General features: G+C 52.3%; 1 protein-coding gene across 1 annotated transcript; it reads left to right on the top strand.

The window, feature by feature from the left end:
* The first annotated feature begins 2422 nt into the window (after nt 1-2422).
* On the top strand, nt 2423-14971 carry IVD (isovaleryl-CoA dehydrogenase). The gene is made up of 12 exons (XM_081113136.1): nt 2423-2600; nt 3600-3689; nt 3921-3972; nt 6662-6831; nt 7285-7378; nt 7554-7690; nt 10285-10381; nt 11538-11631; nt 12019-12100; nt 12604-12708; nt 12808-12880; nt 13562-14971. The coding sequence occupies exons 1-12, from the start codon at nt 2448-2450 to the stop codon at nt 13693-13695; spliced, it is 1281 nt and encodes a 426-aa protein (XP_080969262.1). The 5' UTR covers nt 2423-2447; the 3' UTR covers nt 13696-14971.
* The last annotated feature ends 578 nt before the right edge of the window (nt 14972-15549 follow it).

Raw genomic sequence — 15549 nt, 5'->3', positions numbered from 1 at the left:
CTCTGAGCTCTGGAAGCAACAATGTTTCAATTATAGAAGCTAAACAAACCCCAGATACCTGCTTTCAGCCAGCTGGGGCCTCAGAGCTTAGAGCGCCAGTGATGGCAACAGAGTTTCAATTATAGAAGGTAAATAAATCCCAGAATTAAAAAAAAAAGAAAAAAAGGAGAGCTGGGAGCTTCAGTCGCAGGCTAGCCTGAAAACGGTCCTCAGCCCCTCACCCAGGCTGGCCAGGCACCCAAGCGGGACCCCACCCTGATCCGGGACACCCTTCAGGGCAAACCAGCTGGCCCCCACCCATGCACCAGGCCTCTATCCTATATAGTAAAAGGGTAATATGCAAACTGACCCTAACAGCAGAAAGACTGGGAATGACTGGTCACTATGACACACACTGACCACCAGGGGGCAGACGCTCATTGCAGGAGCTGCCCTCTGGTAGTCAGTGCACTCTCACAGGGGGGAACTCTGCTCAGCCACAAGCCAGGCTGATGGCTGCCAGCACAGTGGTGGTGGTGGGAGCCTCTCCCGCTTCCTCGGTAGTGCTAAGGATGTCTGACTGCAGCTTAGGTCTGCTCCCCGCTGGCAAATGGACATCCCCCGAGGGCTGCCGGGCTGCCAGAGGGATGTCTGATTGCCATCTTAGGCCCAATCCCCGGGGGAGCAGGCCTAAGCCAGCAAGTGGTCACCCCCGAGGGGTCCCAGACTGCGAGAGGGCACAGGCCGGGCTGAGGGACCCCCTACCCCCGAGTGCACAAATTTTTGTGCACCAGGCCTCTAGTCTATATATAAAAGGTTAATATGCAAAGTGTCCCCTCGGGAGTTCAACTGGGAGACCAGGAGTTTGATTGCTCGCTATGACATGCCCTGACCATCTGGGGGTGGTGTGGAATGAAGGAAGGCCCCGGCTGGCAGCCAGAAGGAAGGCTCTGGCCAGCAGCCAGAAGGCCCCAATCGGCCCTGAGTGCCGGCCAGGCCTAGGGACCCTACCTGTGCACAAATTTCATGCACCAGACATCTAGTTTAAAAATTAAAATGCAACCTATGCTCTGGCTGGATAGATCTGTTGGTTAGAGTGTCACCCCAATATGCCAAGGTTGTGGGTTCGATACCCCATCAGGGCACATACAAGAATCAACCAATGAATGCATAAATAAGTGAAACAACAAACTGATGTTTCTCTCTCTCCCTTCCTCTCTCTCAAATTAATAAATTAAAAAGTGTTAAAAATGCAACCTACTTGAATATTAATTTTGTATCTTGCTACTTTACTGACTTCATTGATCAGTTATAGTAGGATATGTAGTGTTCTCTATATATTAGTATAGTATCATGTCTTCTGCAAATAATAAATTTTACTTCTTCCTTTCCAATTTGGATGCCTTTTATTTCTTTTCTTGTCTGGTTGCTGTGATTAGATTTTGAATGCTATGTTGAACATGGACAACTCTGTGTTGTTCCTGATCTTAACAAAAATGCTGTTAGCTGTGGGTTTTCACATATGGCCTTTATTGTGTTGAGGTACATTCCCTCTACTTCCCCATCATAAATAAATGCTGGATTTTGTAAAATGTTTTTTCTGCATCTATTGATATGATCATATGACATTTATCGCTCATTTTGTTTATTGTTTATGTGGTGTATCATGTTAATTGATTTTTGGATTTTGAACCAACCTTGCATCCCAGGAAATAGTGTATAATCTTTTAAGTGTATTGCTGAATTCGAATTGCTAGGTAGAGTAGCCTTGGTTGTAGATCCTTGCTTTAATCACTTTGAATATTTCATGCCAATCCCTTTTAGTCTGAAATGTTTTTGTTGAGAAATCAGCTGACAGTTTTATGGGAGCCCCCTTGTCGGTAACTAACTGCTTTTCTCTTGCTGCTAGAGTCTATTCGTGTTTAACCTTTGCCATTTTGTTTTTTTAATATATATTTATTGATTTCAGAGAGGAAAGGAGCGGGAGGGAGGGAGAGAGCTATCGGCTGCCTCCTGCAAGCCCCCCAGTGGGGATCGAGCCCACAATCCAGGCATGTGCCCTTGACCGGAATCGAACCTGGGACCCTTCAGTCCTCAGGCCAACGCGCCATCTACTGAGCCAAACGAGCCAGGTCTCTCTTTGCTGTTTTAACACCCGGTTTTCAGTGGAGGAGAAGTACCTATGTCCTCCACTCAGAAGAGGAAGACGCTGCTCTTGCTGTTCTACTTAAAGAAGACCCGGCCCGGCTGACGCCAGCGGGTGCGCGCCGGGCACTCAGACCGCCTCCCGCGGGGTCACCGCCGATTAGCTCTGGCGCGGGCGGAGGGCAGCGGGCCGCCGCGGGCGGCGGGAGTGATAGGCTGCTGGAGGCCCATCCCCCTCGCCGATTGGTGGGGCAGCGCAGCCGGATTGGCGGAGCCGTAGGGCGGGCTCATCTCCGCTCGGCTCGGCTCGGTGCGCTGCGGAGATGGCGACCACGGCTCGGCTGCTGGGGCTGCGTGCGAGGCGCTGGAGGCTGCAGGCGCCGCTGTCGCCGCTGGCCCGCGTCGTTTCCCGGCGGGCCCACTCGCTGCTGGCGGTGGACGATGCGATCAACGGGCTGACTGAGGAGCAGAAGCAGGTAGGGAGCCTGACCCTCCTCCCGGCCCCTAGGCCTCCCGGCCTGGCCCCAGCTGCCCGCTTCGGGGTCGCCTTGGCGCTCGCCTGCCCACCTGCCACCCGTGCGCCCGGCTGCGGGAGGGAGATGCGGGGGCAGGCGGGACAGCCGCTGGAACACAGCGTGTTCTGGTGGCGGTCTGGCAGGGGCCACCGGTGCGTGGCAAGGGGGCCTCAGCCCGCCTGAAGCCCGCTCACACTGAAGGAACGCCAAGGTTAATCATTATCCCCGAGAAATCGCTTTCCAACACACACCCCGGGGCTTTGAAAGGCGGCGGAATCTCACCCACAGTCACAGCACAAAGTACTTGAAAGATGTCATTACAACTGGAGCTGAGGCAGAGCCCCTCCAGGAGGGAGGAGACTTCACTTGGCACGGTTCGCCCGGCAGGTGATTTTCCTGTGGCAACAGCGGGCATGTGCCAGTGTCCCGGAACTCCAAGCCCACTCGGGCTCACAGACAGCAGGCAGAGCTTTCAATCACGCCGGAGAACTAGAAAGCAGTTCTAGTTCTCAAACTTTCCTGCCAAGAGGAGTTTCTAATCTCGTTGAGTAATCCCTTTGAGAAAAAGGGCAGAAAAGAGCTGACAGGTGCTTACAACGGTGGCCGGGGTGGGGGGGTCGGGGGGGGGGGACTGGAGAAGGCTGGAAGGGCTGGGTTGATAGGGTCAGTTCATGCAGGGCCTCGGCCGTCTAAGTACGAAGGAAAGCCATGGAATGATTTTATGTAGGGGAGTGACATTTAAAAAAATAATCATGAAGCTGTCTAGACTGAGGACCTCAAGAAAGAGGGGCGAAGATGATCTCTGAGGAAGCATAAACTAGGGGTCTCTTAGGTTTCCGTCTGATGCCGTTTGGGGAGGTGTCGGGGAGCCTGTTTCCCCGAATGTGTCCTCAGCAGTGGAGACGCCGTCTGCAGTGGCAATAATGTTACAGAGGCATCTGTGCACCTCTCTCCCTCTAGCTTCGTCACACCCTCTCTAAGTTCCTGCAGGAGCACCTAGCCCCCCAGGCCCAGGAGATTGATCGAAGCAATGAATTCAAGAACCTTCGAGTGAGTCCTGAGGTCCACACTGGGGGTGCAGGGGGCCAGTCTGGGAGCTGGGGGGTGCTGGGAGTTACACTGCAGCCTGGAAGAACTCATACAGTCTTCTGGTAAATGAAACCTCCTTAAAAATGCAGCCCCTTTCTGTGAAGGGTTTGGGTCTCCTTGTTCCATGTGCCCAGGCACCTGTGACTGGCTGCCTCCTCACCACCCACTGTGCTCTCTCCATTCTGTTGGCAGGAGTTTTGGAAGCAGCTGGGGAAACTGGGAGTCCTGGGCATCACAGCCCCTGGTGAGTATCGTTTCGTTCCCTAAAGAGGACTTTTCTTGCATGCCCTTTAACACCAGAACTAAAAGAAGCAGGAAAGGAATGAAAAGACTGTGCTCAAAGAAAAAGAAAAAAAAAGGATTGTGCTTAAAGAAACCCAGAACCTCTTCCCCCTTGGTCCTAGGAAAGCTCGCATTGACTGTCAGCCCTTCTATTTTCTTAGGCAGTGACATTGAGATGACAAAGGGATTAGGCCAGTGTGATTCACTTGGGTCAGGATTACTTGGACTCTTTTTTTCTTTCTTTCTTTTTCTTTTTTGACTTAAAACGAAAGAAGTTTATTCTCTTATATAAGATTCTGGAAGCTGGAAGTCTGAAACCAGTGGAGCTGTGCTCCCTGCAGACTGTAGGGGAGAGTTTGTTCCTTGCTGCTTCAGGCAACTGTCTGGGTGTTCCCAGGCTTTAGGTTACATCATTCCAATCTCTGCTCCCACCTTCCCATGGCCACTGCCTCTACTTGGACTCTTGAAGTCTGCGTGCTGAATAAGCTCCCCCGGGTGATATTGGCAGCATAGTCCCTTAGTCTAGTCCAGGGGTGGGCAAACTTTTTGACTCGAGGGCCACAATGGGTTCTTAAACTGGACCGGAGGGCCGGAACAAAAGCATGGATGGAGTGTTTATGTGAACTAATATAAATTCAAAGTAAACATCATTACATAAAAGGATACAGTCTTTTTTTTTTTTTAGTTTTATTCATTTCAAACCGTCCGGATCCGGCCCGCGGGCCATAGTTTGCTCACGGCTGGTCTAGTCCCTAAGCTCTTAACTCTTCTACCAATAACATCTAGGCACGCAGCTTGGTCCTGGGGCTCATTTGGAAACAGATGAAGTTGTGGAGGAATGCTGAGCCTCCACATGAGGTGGCCAGATGACGTGTTAAATACACTGTCCCTGGGCCTGCCCTGTGTCCCCTGTGGGTCTTACTACTTGTTTCCAGGGATAAAGAGCAGGGAGCTGGTGGTCTCTGATTTGGATGTTGGCCTCTGAAGGAGAGGCCCAGTCTGGCTTGCAATGCCCAATAAATAGATGAGACTGTGGCCTCGCCAGCTAAAGCCTGGGATGGCACAGCCTGCCTCAGCTTGTATTCCTTGGGCATTGGAATGGAGGTGGAAAACAATATACTTCTCCTTACATCTCCCCCTCAGCCCCTTGGAGACAGTTCTTGGTTTTGGCTGATCATAGAAAGTTAGATCATGAGTAATGATAAAATGAAACCACTTAAAAATTAATTTAGACCACCTTCATGGGAAATAGGGGGAAGGCCACTGGAAACTCCTAAACAAGACTTTCTTCCTCTGTGTCTTGGGGGTTTATGAACCCCATAAAGAATATGTTTCTGCCCTAACTGGTTTGGCTCAGTGGATAGAGTGTCAGCCTGCGGACTGAAAGGTCCCAGGTTCGATTCCGGTCAAGGGCATGTACCTTGGTTGCAGGCACATCCCCAGTAGGGAGTGTTCAGGAGGCAGCTGGTCGATGTTTCTAACTCTTTATCCCTCTCCCTTCTCTGTAAAAAATCAATAAAATATATTTTAAAAATAAAAAAAAATTAAAATTAGAAAGAATATGTTTCTGAACCAGATGGTATTTTAATGGATGAAGAAGGTAGTTAGAAATCAGAAACTTGAAAGGAAGCCAGATATAAGTTCTGTTTTCTGCCTGCTTGTCCCGGTGGCTTTTTCCAGTGTCACCACCTGAGGGCTTTCCTTCCCGGAATTGCAGGGGGCGAGCCAGCCTTTCTGGAGAGCCTTGGATGAGCCTGACTTCTTGGTCAAGAGTGAACATGTGCAGAGAATCTTACCGGGGTTTACCCAAATTGCAGGGCAGCGGTTGGTACCAGTGGACCCAGCCACTTTTATTATTATTGTTATTGATTTCAGAGAGGAAGGGAGAGGGGGAGAGAGAGATAGAAACATCAGTGATGAGAGAGAATCATTGATCAGCTACCTCCTGCACACCCCACACTGGGGATCGAGCCCAAAACCAGGCATGTGCCCTTGACTGGAATCGGACCCGGGATCCTTCAGTCCGCAGGCCAACGCTCTATCCACCGAGCCAGCCATTTTTATTTAGGCCCTCCTGCCAAGGAAAAGGCACATTTTTATGAAGAGTTCCGAAATTCCCTAACCAGCATCTCGACTGCACTGCCCACCAGATTTTCTCTCAGACTGTGGCTCTCCTGTTCCTGTTACTAATCTTGCTTTTTTTTCTTTTTCTTTTTTAACTGTTTTCATTGAGCTATAGCTGACGTGTAACCTTATGTATGTTTAAGGTGTACAATTTGTTTATGTGATAGTCCTGTTTCTTTAGGTCCAAACCTATGCTGTGCACACCTCACTTGCCTCAGGCCTTTTACACAAACATCTGTCTTGCACTTCAGGTTCTCCTGCCTTCATTAAGAGGTCTGTCTGGGATAAAGTGGGGGTTGCAATGGCTGTTTTCTGAACCACCTCAGCTGACAGAGGCAGCAAACAGAACCGGTTCTGTGTGTTTGTAGACAGACTCCATGGCATGAACCTGTTGACTCTGTCAGCAAGAACTTGGAATAGGTGCTACAGGGATGTTTCTCTGCTGCCAATAACTGTTAGGATCCTGTCAGTGTCCTGGGTTAATCTGAGCTGCCTTTTCTGTTCCCCCGCACAACCTCTACTCCCAGCCCAGTATGGCGGCTCTGGCATGGGCTACCTGGAACATGTGCTGGTGATGGAGGAAATATCCCGAGCTTCTGGAGCCGTGGGACTCAGTTACGGTGCCCACTCCAATCTCTGCATCAATCAGATTGTGCGCAATGGAAATGAGGCCCAGAAGGAGAAGTACCTCCCCAAGGTGAGGCAATGGGAATGGAGAAACACACCCTGATCTCGGTGCAACCACCCAACACGAGGCGCCCTCCCTGTGGTCGAGGGCTGGTCAGATTTGCTTTCCGTCGCACGCTGCCCTGAACCAGATACAGCTAGGAAGGGGTCAGGTTTTTGCTTTCAAATACTTAAGTCAAAAAAATTAAAACTGCGGCCAAACCTTCCGAGTTCATCACTGGGCAGCATTTGCAGGGAGCACTCTCAGAAGCTGAAGACTAGGACTTGCTTCTGTGCAAAGGGACTAGGAAAAGGGAGAGAGATTTCCAGCCTTGTGCATACTGGGCTTCTTTTGTAAGACTTTACCAATCGCCTGATCTTTGAGAGAAGTGTGAAGGGGCGTCATGCAAACAGGCAGGAAGTATCTCAGCTCCTGTAGGTACTTCTAAAGTCATAACCAGGCCCTTTGGGGTTTCCCTTGCAGCTGATCAGTGGGGAGTACGTCGGAGCCCTGGCCATGAGTGAGCCCAATGCTGGCTCTGACGTTGTCTCCATGAAGCTAAAAGCTGAAAAGAAAGGTGAGGCCTCTTTCGACTTGGGAGCCGAAAAGGCAGAGGGCAATCATTGGGGTGGCCTCTGCTAGATTTCCAGAACTATTTCCGGCCGGGCAGCTTCCTGCTTAGCAGTCTGTGGACTAACTGGCTGAGATGGGCCAACATGGCTGGTGTTAAGTAGCCAAATTCCTGTTCTTAGGAGATCACTACGTCCTGAATGGCAACAAGTTCTGGATCACCAACGGCCCTGATGCCGACGTCCTTGTTGTCTATGCCAAGACCGACCTGGCTGCTGTGCCCGCTTCTCGGGGCATCACCGCCTTCATCGTGGAGAAGGTGAATGGAGGGGGTGCAGGTGGGAGGCCTTTGTCTCCTGACAGCGATGCCAGAGAGAGAGCCCTTCCCCTGATGGCAAACACGAGCGATCCTGTGTGCCCTGCCAAGGCTCCCCGGGGTCGGGTGAAGAGCAGACTGAAAGGCAGGGGACATCAGGGAGGCTGCGCCAAGTCTGAGATTGGTGGAGCCGCCCACCGAGCCAGGCCACACACAGGGGCAGGATGATGAGGACTGAGGAGAACTGGATTTGACAATGAAGGTGTCATCAGGGGGCTGCTGAGAGCAGCTGTGGAAGACTGAAGTGGAAGTGTGAATGGGAATGCGAGTGGAGACGGAATGAAGACTGCACCTTTCAAATCTTTTCTTTATATATATATTTTTATTGATTTCAGAGAGGAAGGGAGAGGGATAGATAGAAACATCAATGATGAGAGAGAATCATTGATTGGCTGCCTCCTGCATGCCCCCTACTGGGGATCGAGCCTGCAACCTGGGCATGTGCCCTTGACTGGAATCGAACCCAGGACTCTTTGGTCCACAGACGGACACTCTATCTACTGAGCCAATCCGGCTAGGGCCAGATCTTGAAAATAAATGCAAGAGGGAGATGGGGCAGAAGGTAGAATGAAAAGTTGGGAGTTTGGCCCTAGCCCAGGGGTGGGCAAACTTTTTGACTCGAGGGCCACAATGGGTTCTTAAACTGGACCGGAGGGCCGGAACAAAAGCATGGATGGAGTGTTTGTGTGAACTAATATAAATTCAAAGTAAACATCATTACATAAAAGGGTACGGTCTTTTTTTTTTTTAATTTTATTCATTTCAAATGGGCCGGATCCGGCCCGCGGGCCGTAGTTTGCCCACGGCTGCCCTAGCCGAACTGGTTAGAGCGCTACTTCCGGTCAAGGGCACGTACCTCGATTGCAGGCTTAATCCAGGAGGCAACCAGTCAGTGTGTCTCTTTCATATCAATGTTTCTCTCTCTCTGTCTCTCCCCCTCCCTTCCATTCTCTCTAAAAACAATCAATGGAAAAAATATCCTCTGATGAGGATTAACAACAACAAAAGTTGGGAGTTTGAGTTTGTTTTTAAGAATGGGAGAGATGCCCTGACCGGTTTGGCTCAGTGGATAGAGCTTCAGCCTGCGGACTCAAGGGTCCCAGGTTCGATTCCAGTCAAGGGCATGTACCTTGGTTGTGGGCACATCCCCAGTAGGGGGTGTGCAGGAGGCAACTGAACAATGTTTCTCTCTCATCAATGTTTCTAACTCTTGATCCCTCTCCCTTCCTCTCTGTAAAAAATCAATAAAATATATTTTTTAAGAAAAAGAATGGGAGAGAGCCCTGACCGGTTTGGCTCAGTGGATAGAGCGTTGGCCTGCGGACTGAAGGGTCCCAGGTTCGATTCCGGTTGCAGGCACAGCCCCAGTAGGGAGTGTGCAGGAGACAGTTGATCGATGTTTCTAACTCTCTATCCCTCTTCCTTCCTTTTATTGATAAAAAAATCAATAAAATATTTTTTAAAAAGAATGGGAGAGAACTGAGCAAATTTTTTGATAAAGAGAAAGAAATTCAGGAGAGGGAGAACTTGAGATGTGTCTGAGCAAGTGAGCAAAACACAATGGAGAGTTGAGGAAGCAGAGGTAAGGCTGGTACAGGTGATGGGGGAGGAAGATGTGCCTGGTGACCTTGAGGTGGAAAGCCGGGGCATCTGTGCGGGCTGGGGACCACAGGGATGAGGGACTTGGTAGTGTCTTAAGGGTTTGCAATACCCTCCCTAGGGAGAGGGGGAAAGTGGCTGGCTAGGATTGGAGAATGAGAATTGAGTAGCCCAAAGGGCTTGGCTAAGATAGGAAATCTCAAGGTTGTGTCACGCCACTCAGCAGCCGGGACGTCAGGGAAGCAAAACGTGCGCTCAGAGCACTTGCCCATGCACAGTGCATCTGATTAGTCTAGGCCCGTGGTTGGCAAACTGCGGCTCTCGATGCGGCTCTTTGGCCCCTTGAGTGTGGCTCTTCCTAAGCCTTAGGAGCACCCTAATTAAGTTAATAACAATGTACCTACCTATATAGTTTAAGTTTAAAAAATTTGGCTCTCAAAAGAAATTTCAATCGTTGTACTGTTGATATTTGGCTCTGTTGACTAATGCGTTTGCCGACCGCTGGTCCAGGCCAAAGCACACAGGTGGTTGAATTGATCCCAGCTGTGATTCAATTAGGTTCAGATGGCAGAGGAACAAAGGGCCAAAGGAATTGCATGGGCCCCTGAGAATATCTTGGAAATTATTTCCCTAAGGAAAGGAAACAAAGCTAGGAAGGGTCAACCGGGCCCTAGGGATCAGGCGTTGGAGAAAGAAGTGCCGCCGTGAGAAGTGGGGAGAGCGCACGCCAGCGGCAGAGAAGGCCAGGGTCTGGTGGGGTGTTAGGGCCGGGGCTTCCAGGAGTGGGCCAGCGCAGGGTGGGCCCTGGGATCGGAACGCTGGTGTGCCGTGGGAGTGCTGGGACTGGGTGGGAAGGTGGGCTTTGTGCAAGGGTCTTCCCTTTACTAGACCCTGTTGGGCCTGGTCTGTACTCAAGGCCACCTTTTGTTTCTGTGAAGAGCATGCCTGGCTTCAGCACCGCCAAGAAGCTGGACAAGCTGGGGATGAGGGGCTCTAACACCTGTGAGCTGATCTTTGAAGACTGCAAGGTTCCTGGTGAGTCTAAGAAAGGGTGCGCCCCTGTGCTGACCCCTTCATAAGCTGAGAAAGCCCATCTCTGGGTTAGAGAGGCTCCCACTGTCAGCTTACCAATGACTGTGGCTGGCCCACGGGCCCGTACGTGTGGGACTCCGGGGCTGAGGGCCCGCTGTTTTCCCTGTGTGCCTGTTTCCGGTGTGGATAGCGCACTGTGTCTGGGTTGGATTCCAGTATCTGGAATAGAAAGATAAGATCCGCTCTGGCCCACTAACGTCCTTCAGACGTCCTTGTTTGCACGTTTCCCAGTACAGCCTGTGTGAGGTGTTCGTTAACCATGCTAAAACACCATCCAAGTACACTGCTGGAAGCCGGACTCAGTGAAGGGAAGGCATCAGTTTGGGCACTTTCTCCCCTGACGTGTAACTGAAAATGTGACACGTTGTGGGAGATCCAGCACACCCTTCTTGTGCTAATGAGACCAAAGACATAGATTTGATCACCGGCTAGGTTTACTCTGCACCTCAGCCACAGACCACGCCTCCCCCTCATGGTCCACCACCCAAGAAAAGTATCCTTTGGTTACAAAGAGCATCACGGGAGTGGGGGATCAGTGCAGATCCTCCTGCGTAAGCAGGAAAACACTCGGAGGTCACCAAGGTCCCGGCTTCTGGGGTGGAGAGGGGCTCAGCAGTTTCTGACACCAGTGTGGACTGGCCCATCTCCTGAACGATGACTATTCCATGGACACTCTTGGAGGCGAGGGGACGGGCGATATTGGACCAGAGCAGGCTCAACCTGAGGGAAAGGGTAATTACGGACACAGGCGTGAAAATACTAGGAAGGGTTTGGGTGACTTCTAGACCAAATTAGCTTTTCTTCTTCCCATCCAAGGCAGCGGAGGAGGAAAAGACCTAAGAGTCGGGCCTTTGTGTCTGATCCTGTGGATCATGTGTGTATGGGGGCGGGGATGTCTGTCTGGCAAGCTCTCCTTCTGACAGGGAGTGGTAAACGCCATCCTTTTCTCTCATCCAGAATCTCCCTCGTTGAAGGTCAGGTGACATATTTTAGTGCCTGGTATGAGAGCCATGGTACCAAACCTAGTAGCTCTTATAAAGGGAGAAGTCTGTGGGCGGTGGACAGCCCTCTTCCCTCTGACCAGCACTTTTCCCAGCAGCTGAGAACATCTTGGGCCATCTAAGTAAGGGCGTCTACGTGCTGATGAGTGGGCTGGACCTGGAGCGGCTGGTGCTGGCTGGTGGGCCCCTCGGGTGAGTGTGAGGCTCAGGGTGGGGGTGGGGGAGCTGGGTTTTTAGCTTCCCCGGCAAGCAGTGCCCTGGCAAACAGCAGCCACAGCCCCAGTCTTCTCCTCCTGGCCGATGCACCTTGTTTTCTGGAAATGAAAACAACCTCCTATTCCCATGTGTTATTTCTTCACACTGAAGGTAAAGAACATTCTTTGAAAGACAAAATGCCTGAGGAGCAATACCGCTTGGTCACCTGAGATGTGAAACAGGACACCCAGGCTTTTCTCCTCTCTAGAACTCCAGCTCTTTGTCTCACTGAGCTGTCCCCTCCCGCCCCCCCAAGCCTTTTCACACTGGCATTTTGCCACCCCAGCTGGCAGCGGGGGGACAGTGTCTTTGTCCTCCCCACAGGATCATGCAGGCCGTCCTGGACCACACCATTCCCTACCTGCACGTGAGGGAAGCCTTTGGCCAGAAGATTGGCCACTTCCAGGTGAGTGGAATGCTTTGTCGACATGTCCTCTTTCATTGGGTTCAAGTTTTCCTTCACAAATGAGAACGCGGAGCATGTGCTGTGGGCATCTGCGCCCCTCCCCCAGCAGAGTGAGTTTGAATGCTTGGGGGGCAGGCTTCGTCAGCGTGCCACCTGGCTTGGGAGGTGGTCGGGAAGTTCACACGTCTCCTCGCTTCTCGTTTGAGATGAATGAACTCGGCATTGTGAGGGTGAGGCGTGGGGTACGGGGGGCGGCGTTTCTAGTCACCCTTTCTGGTGTGAAAGACGCTGCAGGATGTGAATGAGGGTGGTGGTGGGTGGAGGGCCACTTCAGGGAGCAGCAGCAGCCCTCTACCCTCTCTGTCACCCTAGGCAAGTCCTGTCCGCTTCCTGTGCCCTGATGTTGCCATTCTGGCTGTCAGGTTGCTGCTGCCGATCTGCTTTTGGTAACTAGGGAGAGTGTCTAAGAGGAAAGTTGACGTGTGACCTCCCTTTGTGCCCAGCTGATGCAGGGGAAGATGGCCGACATGTACACCCGCCTCATGGCATGTCGGCAGTACGTCTACAACGTCGCCAAGGCCTGCGACGAGGGCCACTGCACCGCCAAGGTAAGGGCGGCCTGCCCAGAAGGAGGCGGCGGGCGGCTTGCTGGGACTCGCTCTCTGTGTGGCCTGGCGGGGCCTGCTGACCGGGGCCTCCTCCCACAGGACTGCGCGGGTGTGATTCTTTACTCCGCTGAGTGTGCCACACAGGTGGCCCTGGATGGCATCCAGTGTTTCGGTGAGTGGCCCCCACTCCCCACTCCCCTTCCCAGGCTTGCCTGTGGCTGCCTCCAGAAAGAGGTGTCCTCCTCGCCCCTCACTCTGAGCTTCAGCTAGCTGCAGCCGAGCTGGTGCTATTCGGCTGCTTCTGCCCCAGTTATTACGAGAACATGGAAAAGCAAATGAGAAAACCGCTGGAGGCAGCACGCCCCGCTCACGCCTAGTCCTGCGGACACCGGGAAGTGGAGAGAGATGCCTCAGAGCGGGGTGGACAGCCTGGTTTCAAAGCTGCACAGTGGTTAGAGCACAGACTCAAGCCAGATGGCCTAGGTTTGAGTCTTGGTTTTACCACGGACCAGCTTTGTGACTTGTGCAAATTACTTCACTTCTCTGAACCTGGCACCCCGTAAATGCTATGCAGTATCGCCTGATCCCCCTTCTCCATGTCCACCAGCGGTCCTCTTGCCTGCCTGCTGTCCTCTGCCCTCTGGGTGGCCTCCCGGCCCCTTGTCCACTGTCCTCCCAAGTAAGGTATTCCTCGAACCCGCCCTCTCACCAGCTTTTGCTGGTTCTCCTTCATCAGTCTCTCTTCCTCTGGCCTGTTTCTGTATCCTTGGCCTTCTGTTTGCTTCTCTTGCTTTGCCCACTTCCCATCACTTTTCCTGTTGTCCTTTCTTCTCTGCCCACACCCTGGCTACAGGTGGCAACGGCTACATCAATGACTTTCCCATGGGCCGCTTTCTGCGAGATGCCAAGCTGTATGAGATCGGGGCCGGGACCAGTGAGGTGAGGCGGCTGGTCATCGGCAGAGCCTTCAACACGGACTTCCACTAACGCCAAGACCTGCACCCTCTTCCCAGCACCTCGAGGCCTTTCTTTGGAAGTAGAGTTGTGGCAGCTCTCGTCCCCTGCCTGAGGCAGGTCCTGGGGCTTGGCTGCCCTTGCACTCGCCTGCTGGCCTCTGCAACGAGGTTGCGTCCTCTACAATGGCAGCCAAGCACTGTGGGCGCGGAGCCAGGCCAGCCAGCCGAGGAAGTGTTCAGTGGCTTAAAATGGGCTCAACAGGAAGCACAGTGGCTTTTCTGGGCTACGGGGATGGGCTTTGGTGACGGGCCTTGCTCTCTAAATTCCAAGCCTGACGCACCCACCTCCCACGGTGGTCACATGGGGGCAGGCAGGCAGTCACCTCCTTTTGGGGGGTGAGCCTTGGCAGGGAGCCCTCTGCTCATTTACTTGAACCTGGTGGCTTTTCCAGGGGGAAAACCCCCAAAACCTAGCCTTTCTTTCTGCTGATTTCCAGAGGCATCAGCCCCTCGCAGCTTGTGAGCAGGCACCCACTCTTCACAGCCCTGCATCCTTCCAGGGGCTTCACTCTTTAGGGCTGAAATCCCCCACTCAGGGGTGGAGCTCTGGGAACAGGCATCTCAGAACATGTGCCATGTAGACCAGCGGTCACCAACCGGTGGTCCGCGAGGTCCGAAAGGTTGGTGACCGCTGGTTTAAGGAAACCTTTGGAGCAGCGGTCGCCAACCGGTGGTCCGCAGACCACTGGTGGTCTGTGAGGTCCGAAAGGTTGGTGACCGCTGATCTAGACTCTGCGGTGGGGTAGAGGTCAGCATGCTTGTAAAGGATCAGCACCTCTGAGCCCTTCAGCAATGCTGGGCCACCACCACCATCGTCCTGGCCATGTGACAGCCCGCAGCTGACCGGGCAGCAGGCCTGCGTTGGCTGGCTCCACTCCAGCGAGGGCTGCCTGTGTACATTTCTCTGGACACCCTACGGCTAATTCTGTTACAACTGCACAGCGGCTGCTGCCATTTTATATTAAACGTTACGAAGCAGACCCATCTGCTTCTACTCTGGTGTTTTGGGGGAGAAGCTATTGGCTTGCCTCCTGTCTGGCTCCAGCCCCGTGGAGAGTGACTGGTCTGGATCCTGCCCTCTAGTCTGCTCATTGAAAGGGGGACACCGGGGTGAAATCAGCCCTTAGAAGAGAAGAAGTCTCAGCCTCTCTTTTCCAGATCCCCAGAGATTTTATAAAGGCAGTTGGAAGCCAGAGTAGCAAGAGCCTTGGAGCTAGAAGGAAGCTCATAAATTTTTGGAAACCATCCCCATGGTTTGTTTGTTTATTTGTTTGTTTGTTAGTCCTCACCCAAGGATACTTTTTTCATTAATTTTTTTAGAGAAAGTGGAGGGGAGAGAGGCGAGGGAGAGTGAGAGAAACATTGATGAGAAAGAGACACATCTATTGGTTGCCTCCTGCATGCACCTGTCCAGGGCCAAGGGGTGAGCCCTTGAGCAGACCGGAACCCAGGACCCTTCAGTTCGAGGGCCAACCCTCTAACCCAGCCGTGGGCAAACTACGGCCCATGGAGCCGAAAGAGTGAAGGGTTCTCTTGCTCTCCCCTCCGCTCCTTCACCAGCAGCAGTGTTAACATGTATTAGTTCACACAAACACTCCATCCATGCTTTTGTTCCGGCCCTCCGGTCCAGTTTAAGAACCCATTGTGGCCCTCGAGTCAAAAAGTTTGCCCACCCCTGCTCTAACCACTGAGCAAAACTGGCTAGGGCCATCCCCATGTTTTTTAAATTTTTTTTTTTAATATATTTTATTGATTTTTTACAGAGAGGAAGGGAGAGAGAAAGAGAGTCAGAAACATCGATGAGAGAGAAACATCGACCAGCCGC

This window comes from Myotis nattereri (genome assembly GCF_964212035.1).
Source record: "Myotis nattereri genome assembly, chromosome: 1".
Classification (NCBI taxonomy): domain Eukaryota; kingdom Metazoa; phylum Chordata; class Mammalia; order Chiroptera; family Vespertilionidae; genus Myotis; species Myotis nattereri.
This window is presented reverse-complemented; position numbering and strand designations above follow the sequence as displayed.

Bases quoted from the DNA above. Each gene is read 5' to 3' on its own strand.
- IVD (XM_081113136.1), top strand. From the start codon at position 2,448: ATGGCGACCACGGCTCGGCTGCTGGGGCTGCGTGCGAGGCGCTGGAGG. The intron at 3,973-6,661 runs GTGAGTATCGTT...CTCTACTCCCAG, and splicing joins CCTGGGCATCACAGCCCCTG to CCCAGTATGGCGGCTCTGGC. The intron at 12,881-13,561 runs GTGAGTGGCCCC...CCCTGGCTACAG, and splicing joins GGATGGCATCCAGTGTTTCG to GTGGCAACGGCTACATCAAT.